This window comes from Lipotes vexillifer, unplaced genomic scaffold (assembly GCF_000442215.2).
Source record: "Lipotes vexillifer unplaced genomic scaffold, Lipotes_vexillifer_v1.1 scaffold137, whole genome shotgun sequence".
Lineage (NCBI taxonomy): Eukaryota > Metazoa > Chordata > Mammalia > Artiodactyla > Lipotidae > Lipotes > Lipotes vexillifer.
Window position 1 is genome coordinate 615,719 of NW_006775780.1, and position 9,876 is coordinate 625,594.

Genomic DNA, 9,876 nt, shown 5'->3' on the forward strand with positions numbered 1-9,876 from the left:
AAAAAAAAAAAAAAAAAAAAAAAGCAAAACTCTTTATTAGACAATGAGAAAAATGTGAATACTAATTGGACATTTAATTACATTAAAGAATTAATTTTCTGATGTGAGAGTGCTGTGGTTATATTAAAACAACAAAAAAGTGCCCCTACCTTTTTAGAGATGCATGCACAGGCATACATACATATATTTACAGATAAAGTTGATAAGATATACAGGAATTGCTTTGAAACGGTCTGGGAGAAAGGTGCAGGGAGCACTGATATACATGAAATAAAACTGACCATCATTAACTGTTGAAACTGGGTGGTGGGCACAGAAAGGTTATTACAGTACTCTATTTTTATATATGTTTTTAAATGCTCATATTAAAGTTTGAAAAATAATAAAGAAAAAAGAATTGTCCACTGTAGACTGTTAACCTCTGAGGCATTCTTATGTAACATACTGACTGAGCCCACCTACACATGAGGCACTATTCCAGTTGCTAGAGACACAGATATAATAGAGAGACAAGCATTTTAAAATTCCCTACAACACAGCAACTGACAAATGAAACAGATTATTACAGAATTGCTAACACAGAGGAAGAAGTAATTAGAAGCATATAATTCCAGAGATTTACTAATAGTAGTTGAAAAATATAAACATGAACGATAAGCAAATGGGGGTTTTTTTGGTAATCATTTCCCATTCTTTCCTCTGCTGATCCCTAGTTCTCCAATATTAAGAAAGTAGTAAATCAAGGGGCTTCCCTCGTGGCACAGTGGTTGAGAATCTGCCTGCTAATGCAGGGGACACGGGTTTGAGCCCTGGTCCGGGAGGATCCCACATGCCGCTAGGCCCGTGAGCCACAACTACTGAGCCTGCGCGTCTGGAGCCTGTGCTCCACAACAAGAGAGGCTGCGATAGTGAGGGACCCATGCACCGCAATGAAGAGTGGCCCCCGCTTGCCACAACTAGAGAAAGCCCTCACACAGAAACGAAGACCCAACACAGCAAAAATTAATTAATTAATTAATAAACTCCTACTCCCCAACATCTTCTTTAAAAAAAAAAAAAGTAGTAAATCAAAACAAAAATATTATCTACTTACTTCCTCTTTTCTGCACATTGATTTTTATATTATTTGGCAATTTTTGGTTTCCTTTTGTTAAGAAAGCTTAAAATTAAAATTATGACAAATACATCTGGCTACTACTCCTCTCATTATTATTTAACTTTGTTACAATAAAATAACAAGAAGCATTTAATTAAAGTAAAAGAAAACTAAGCAAAGTTAAGAAAAAAACTTATTAAACAATAGCTTGAGAACATTCCATGTAATCATGAATATCAAGGCCATGACACATGGCCTTCTATAAAAACATAGGTAATAATGATAAACTACTAAATTTAAAATAGGCATGTTGTGCTAGCCCAATAAATAGTATTCCTTTCCTACAAATCAGAAACTATATGACACAGAATTATAAACAGACTTCTTTTAAAACTTAGTTTGAAATCCCATACTTAAAAGATTAAACTATTATAAATATCAATACCTATTTATATATGTATACATTTATAAGAGTGGCTTAAACACTTCGAAATAAAATATAAAAATATAACTTTACGGGGCTTCTCTGGTGGCGCAGTGCTTGAGAGTCCGCCTGCCAATGCAGGGGGCACGGGTTCGTGCCCCGGTCCGGGAAGATCGCACATGCCGCGGAGCGGCTAGGCGCGTGAGCCATGGCCGCTGAGCCTGCGCGTCCGGAGGCTGTGCTCCACAATGGGAGAGGCCACAACAGTGAGAGGCCCACATAACGCAAGAAAAATATATATATATATATATAATTTTACAATTGTCCTTTATCATTTTTTAAAGATTTATATTTTTAAAGGATCTTTCAAACTAATAAAATACTAAAACTCTCTTGACTAATATTTTAGTGTAACTGAGCACTGGGTAGGTAATGTTGCAACAAAGCACTATGAAAGATATATATAACACAAAGAAATTAACACATATTACTTACAGAATGAGTCATTCCATTTCATGAAAAAAAGAAGAGACCAGTCACCAATTTCCAGGTCACAACAGAGAGAAGCAAGTAACATTAGATGGAAATAAGACATTGTTTAATAGAAACACAATTCTGAGTACACCACCTAGTTCCTCATGAAGAATTTTCAAGTTCAAAAAAATATGAAGGAAAGAAACGAAATACAGAGAGCAGTTGTAAATCACTGTAAAGCTCCTACTGGGAGAAAGGATTAAATATACAGACTCTTGTTAGGTAATAACAATGTGAGGTGTTACTCAATGTATTGTCTCTGATTAGGCAGAAATATTTTGGGCTGTGGCTATCTCTGAAAATATCCAACTCCAAATTCTCTAACAACCCAGTTCAACCCTACACTCCCACGTGTTGAATAGAAGCAACCAACATAAAAAGGCCAAGCCTCTACACAGAGGTGAGCAGACCCAACATTGGGCAATGCAGCCTGGGTATCACTATTGCTTTTTCAATTATTCTGGCAACAACAGAAATCTACCTCTATTTCAGGAGGCAAAATTTGTTAAAGAAGATCATCAGGCATTGCATCCTTAGAAAACTGACCACCTACAATAGCAATGAAGAAAGAAAATCAGATGAATGAAGCACAAGTGAAAGATAGATTCACTTGCCACAAAAAGTGGAGCTGAAGTATTCAATATCAGTTTCTCATAAACAAAAGAATAAATAACAGACCCAACCATGAAGAGGCATATGGCCCTAGTTCAGTCAAGGCCCAGATATCTGTCCTCTTGATTTATATTCTTTTCATTATACAGCACTACCTTCTCTCAATGATGTCTTAATTAGCCCATTATTAAAACAACTGCATTTACTGAAGACACTGAGCAAGCAGGTCAGATGTGTACATCCCAATCAGCTTGTTCAGTGACCCCAATAGAACCTGGGATACAGCCACTACCCCATTTGCCCAAGGTCACACATTTTTCCAGGCAGAGTTAGCTCTAAAAGAACTCACAGGCTTTGCTTTCCCGGAAAAACAAAATTCTCTCTAAGGCCCAAACACTCAGATAAGCATGTTCTCTTCACAGACACCAAAGGCTAATTTGGCTGCTGTTTCCCACAGATTTTGTCCACAAGAATTCCACATTAGTCTTCTTGTTCTGGGTCCATAGTATACTCTACAGTTCCACCAATCTAAGACCACAACCTGTGAAATTAGAATGTCCTCAGTCCCTTTCATAAAATTATCTTTCTTTCGAAACATTTATGTATTCTAAAAAGCACCCTGTTTCTTCTTAAATTTCACATTCAGACTACTAACACCAATGAGTGTTCATTCAAAGATAACATATTAAACTTCTATTAAATCTATTATGTTGTTTTTATAACTGTTTCCATATACCTTTTCAATACTTAACAGTTCATTTATATGCTAACACATATATTTTCCGTCAAACTATCTAGAGTCTCATCAAACCATAAAAACTTTGAGAGTGAGTAAATTTTACCATACAAATACTTTACCAATAGCACATCATACAAAATATATACTCTTCTTTAAATTATGTGAAATGTTATTTGGTTTTTCTCTATTCTTCCTAATATACTATCTTTCAACTGTATCCAATCCTGAAAATAACTTGAACAAATGCGATATATATGAACCAAATCAAAACAAACTCAAAAGGCCATCTCACTAAAGCAACATATCCCTAATATCATTTGCTCCAACAACTACTGCAGAATAGTTTTTTTTAAGTATCTATAAAAAAGTACCATAACATAAATGTGGTATATCTCCAAACATGAATTATGTTAAAATAATTTCTTAAGTTTAAATAACACAGAGTAGATTGCTAAAAGCAATTAAATGACAACCAATTATTTCATACAGCAAAAATGACATCTCTTTATTAAATGCCAGGTATTCAATTCTATCAATAATTGTCCTGCAGAAGTCATAAATCAATGAGAACAGTATCTACCTGAAAAATGTTCTGAGAAACTTACCATCATTTTGACTCTTGCCCTTCATCTCCTCTTTCCATGATGGGATGGTGTTCAAGGGAACATAGTCCCTTAGGTATTCTTTGCGTCTCTCCTCTACGGTCATCTTCAGCAAACGTTCTTGCAAAATAAAAGCAGAATCTCCATTTGTATTTAACTTTTGAGTTCAGGAATTATTTTACAATTTAAATATTAACCACATTAAACTAACCAAAGAATTGGTGTGGCCTTGAAGAATACCAAAATCAAATCTAATGACTCCGTATTTGAGTGTTAAAAGGTGTCAAATTAATACTACATTAGTAGGAGGAAAAATAAGATCTAAGCCTGATGAGGAAGACGTTCTTGTGATAGTCCAAGAAAGAAGTAAACTCTTTTAAACATCTACTGACAGCCTACTATGTACCAGGTGATATGTTTATACACTGCAGGTACAAAGGTGACCTTTAACTTTGAGGAGTTCACAAGACAAAAGAGGATACAGATAAGATAAAAAATAATAGCTACATAAATACAAAATCCTAAGACAAATAAGTACAAATGCTAACAGCACAAGAAAAGCAGCCACCAAGATATTTACTTAATTCTACAATGCCATCAATAATAAAAGTGCCCTTTCAATTAATAATACCATTGTGGAGGGGATATAAACAATATTTTAAGTATAAATCTTCATTATAAGATTAAAACATTTTAAATACTTTGAGGTAACAATAGCTGATGTTGTTTATAAAGAACACACTGTGTGCCAGGTACTTCACATGTATAATTTTATTAAAATAATCTTCCCAACACTCAGCAAAACTGATAGTATTATTATCCTGATTTTGCAGATAGGGAAATGAAGCACATCAAAGTTCAGCAGTTTGTCCAAAGCAAGAGAGCTTTCCATTAAAATCCACTCAGATATCTCCATTAGTAAAAAACTATAGCCTATACTGTTAGCCACTATACTGTACTACCTTCTCAAGAAAAGCTTCCCAAAGGAGGTGACATGTATGCTCGTTCCTGAAGGACAGGTAGAATTCTGCCATGAAGAGGTAAGAAATAAGGATATTTCAGAGTAGTAGAGCAATGTAAACAAAGATAAGGAGATACAAATAGTTTAATGAAGCTGCAAGATATGTTACGAGGAGGGAAAGTGGCCACAGAATTGAAAAGTAACTAGAAATATAAATTAAAACGAAAATGTACAGAAATCTGTATACTATGCCAAGCCATTTAATCTTATTCTATAAAGTACACCACTAATATTCAAAGTTGACTATTCATATCCTAGAAGGTACATAAAATGATTCACTAGGATGCTAGGGGAAAAAACTAAAAAATTCTATTTATTTCGAACCTAAGGAAATAAATTAGATTTATTTACAAATAAATTACGATTTTCTAATATTCAGTATATAAACTGACACTGGCAACCTCACTCATTCTGTATGTCAGCTGTCATGTATCATATATTTACTTTACCAAAGATCGCCACAATGTAGAGCAATTGACAGTCATACTCTCACTCTCCAATTCTCTTTCAGCATATTACAAAGTATGGTAGTTTAGATGAATGGATTTAAGGACAGCATCTAGTTTTAGGTAATCTAACCCTCATAAAATAATCACTTTAAAAGATTCTTTCACAGAAATAAACTGCAGAAAGTATTAAGGTAAGCACAAGTGAAAAAATGTTGGGCAACCAACATTTCTCCCTGCTCCTAGAACTGGCTTTTCTTCAGCCACAATAGGAGACCAAAAAAAAAAAGATTTTCATCGGATGTGATATATTCAAATCACAATACTCAACACTATATTGAATTTAAGATGCCTAGACCATTCAAGTTGAAAACAAGAATCTGGAACTCAGGAAAGATCTAGCCTAGAGATTTGGAAATTATAACCTAAAATTCTAGGCCTACAGGAAATTCATTGGGGAGGGTAAGACAGGGGACCAAACCTCAAACAAACAACATTTAGGGAGTGAACACAAAAAGGAAAAAAAATGAAATAAAACTTAGATGTCACTGAAGGTACAAGGTGAATCAAGGTCCCACTGAAGTGGAAACCAGCAGAGAAAAGAGTTTTAATGAGGAGAAAAGGGGAAATCTTGTCAACTGCTACAGAAAGATCAAAAAGAATGAAAATTAAGCCATTGGTTTTTATCAACTGGGTCAAGAACAACACTGAAAAGAGAACAAAATGGTTAACAGCTGTCTGGATTCTAACATCAAATCATGTAAATCTATGTGATCTTGTATAATCTCTCTATGGCTCAGTTTCTTTTTCAGGTAGGTATTATTCCGAACTTACAGATGAGGCAACTAAGACAGAGAGGTTGAATAACTTACCTAAGGTTCCGCAGCTAGTAAGCAGTACAACTAGGATTCAAACCCAGGCAAAAGGTGTTATAAGTTCTTGACCTTAAAATACACTACCTCACAGGGTTGTTGTGAGAATTAAATGAGATAATCCAAGTAAGTTACTCAAAATAGTGCTGGGCACACAAACAGGACTCAAATAGTAACTATTTTTATATGAGTACCATCATCATTGTTATTACTGAATGATTTTAGGAACATTAGTTTCCTTGGAGCATAACTTGAGATCCAGGGGATTTTGAGGGACTGAGGAAAAGAAGGAAAGTGAGAACAGCAACTCCAAGGTGAAGCCCTGTGGAAGGAAGGCTACCTTCCTTGATCATTGTTATAGGATGAGGAGAGGAACCCAAAGACACTGAGAAACTAAACATACCCAAAAGACAATAAATGATAGTATAAGATCTCAAATAATACAGATGAGATAAAGGGCACAAGCAGAGGGGTTAATTCTTAGAAACAAAGGTGAAAAGTGCTTCCTCTAGAAGAGGAAGAAATCTGAAAGAACAACAGACATGTAAAGAAACAAAAGAGACTATGGAAAATGTTAGGGCTGTTCATGTTATATGACATGTATTTTCTCCGTGAATTAAAAGGCAATGTCATCTGTTTAGTATACGAACTTAAGGTCTTGATGGAATAGGAAACTTGAAGGGAATGGTAAATTTGAAATAATCACACGGAGGAGGAAAAGTGATGACTAGTGTTTACCAAAGCACTACTAAAAAAGCTCAGATCACTAATACGGAAATACAGCAATATCAACGATCAGGATGAAAGATATTACAGAGCAACTTGTATTTTCAGTAAGTTTCAGAAGTCCATATGGGAATGCAACCTGGCCTCTGTCATTCCATTTACTTAAAAGTTTAAGTGTGGACACTTAGGAAAAAAACAAGATGAATAATAAGACAATAAGATAAAACACTGAGAATTTAACTTTCAGTACTTGAAATGATAATACCCATTGAGTGGTTTTGAACTAGGACACAAAATATTAAATCAACACCGTTTAGTTAACCTATGTGGACTTGAGAATTCCTTAGTTATTTATTTAAACGATGAAACATACTGGGGGGCACAGTCATATATACGGTTTCTTCAGCTTTACACAAAACTTTTCCTTAAAGAATGTTTCACCTTTGCAGATGTACTTAGTAGATGGTATACTGAGTTAAAATATATTTAAAGAATGCTTTGACATTTCAATGAGGTGCATAAGCCTTCCTTTAGATTTAAATAACAGGTACAAAAACACGATACCACCCTCTCCAGTACAATTCAGAAGAAGGTCACGCTTTCCATCAGCTTCTTAATACTAACTACTGTCCTGGAAATCCTCACCTCCTTCTTGATGGTATAACATATGGGTGTATATATATATATATATATATGTTCATTGAAGCATAGTTGACTTACAATATTATACTTTACTAAATATTCCAAAAATAGATATCCTGATAAGACGCTGACACACTAAAAAGTCTTCAAGTCACAATAACTTTCTCTTTTAATGCAAAAATATGTTAGTTTTGGACAAGAGAAAAATGTACTTTGTTAACTGCCTTCTTTAATTGTGCATTTGCTTCTCTGTTTAGATAATATTAATTTGGTAATATTTTCCCCTATTATTAGAAGTAAAAGAAGGAAAAAAAAATCAAGACATTAAAGTTTTAAAAATGCTTGCTTATGAAAGTCCAACAGTGTAGATGTTAAATGAAGGAACCATTATAACACTGTTACTTTAGGAACATTATTATGACAGAAAAATATAATAGTTCTTAAGTAATTGCTATAATTTCATCAATTATTCATGTATTGAAAACAATCTCCAGGTTTTCCACTATTTTGCCTTCATTATTATCAATAATACAAACCTAACATTTCAAGACCATCAATAAAAATGGGCATAAAAGAATTTTCAGTACTTACAAGGTAAATCCTTGTTGAAACTCAAATAACTTCTATTGCGAAAACAAAGCAAAACTATTTTACGCTACTTTATATATCAGCCTATTATTCTCAACAGCATTTGATTTGCAACACCAAAATTTAGTTCTATATATGACAATAATCATTAAAACATAATTAAATGGCATAGTCTGTCAATATTTAAAGACCATTTTAATTGGGTTGTTCAGTTATGCTATGTTAAATCTTCCCAGTAGTTAATGTGAAAAAAAGTCCCTCCTCATCCCCTTCCTCATGCATTGCTTTAAGTAAGCCCCTACATAAAGGATTTTTTTCCCCATATTCATTCCCTTTCTTTCATCCACTGTTTGGTCTTATTTATAAAGACCAGCAGTTGCAGTAAGAATCCACAGATTTTAAAGAACTATTATCAAAGAAATTAACTTTCACTCTAGTCACCCCTTTATCCTTGTTCTATAAAAAAGATGAGATACTTAGGAGAGATTTGCACTTCCCTCACTCGAACTCACTCCTGATACAGAGCAGTAGCAGTGCAAATACTTTTTACATTTCTGTACAATCAGCTGCTAAAGAATTTTTTTAAAAAAAGAAAGAAAAGAAAAAAGGAAAGAGAAAAGGAAGGAAGGAGAAAGAGAAAGAAAGAAAGAAAGAAAGGAAAGAGAGAGAAAGAAAGAAAGAAAGAAAGAGAGAAAGAAAGAAAGAAAGAAAGGAAAGAAGAAAGAAAGAAAGAAAGGAAAGAAAGAAAGAAAGAAAGAAAAGGAAAGAAAAGAAAAAAAAAAAAAACTACAGAGACTCAAGTTTTACCCTGGAATATTCCCTAACTATGATGCCAGAGAAAAACAGGGAGGGAGATGGAGAAAAGAGGGTTGGGTCGCACACCTCTGTGTCTCATCGACATCAGCGTCACCGTCAACCTGGCTGATGTGGATAAGCTTTGGTCTGCAAGAAACTCAGGGATGGGCTCATTCACAGAGAGCGACAGCAGTCTCATACTCTTACTCGGAGCAACTTCAGACTATGAATGGGGATGGAGTCTAGAGGAAGTCACTGCAGAGAAAAGCCCATTCAGACTTCTCCGACTGCACTTAGCCTCGCGGACAAGACCCGCTCGTTTTAGTTTCCCCCAGAGATCCAGGTTTCAAAAGTCACACTGCGGCGCAGAAACAGGGGCCCCTGGCTGAACACCCGAAGGTGGGGACGCCCAGCCAAAGGATGGGCAGGAGACAGCGGACAGAGGCGAGGGGTGAACGTCTGAGGCTCGGCGGGCGCGGAGCAGCAGCAGCAGCTGCAGCCAGGGTGTCAGCTGGCGGGCACGTATCCGCGGGACACCCGGGCCGGGAGTCCGAAAGTCCCAGCTGGGGTCCGGGGACAGGGTGCGGGGGCCTGAACAAGCTGTACGAAGCCCGCGGGCCGCCACGCGGCGGTCCGCGCCGCTAGCGGGGCAAAGGTGACCGGGCGCAGCGGGCGGCAGAGTGGGGCGTGCGCCCCACACGTGCGCTAGCGGCAGGTACCCGGGGGCGGCGCGTGCACGCCGGCGTGCGCGCGCGTACGCGCGTGTGTACACACGGACC

The 9,876-nt window shown here is 36.2% G+C and overlaps 1 protein-coding gene across 1 annotated transcript in view; it reads right to left on the bottom strand.

Moving 5' to 3' along the window:
• Positions 1-9,876, bottom strand: part of MACROD2 (mono-ADP ribosylhydrolase 2) — an 81,251-nt gene that overhangs the window by 71,187 nt on the left and 188 nt on the right. Inside the window, exon 2 of the mRNA XM_007450209.1 lies at positions 4,011-4,127. Within this exon, the coding sequence (XP_007450271.1) occupies positions 4,011-4,127 (117 nt within the window). The remainder of the gene's footprint in view (positions 1-4,010; positions 4,128-9,876) is intronic.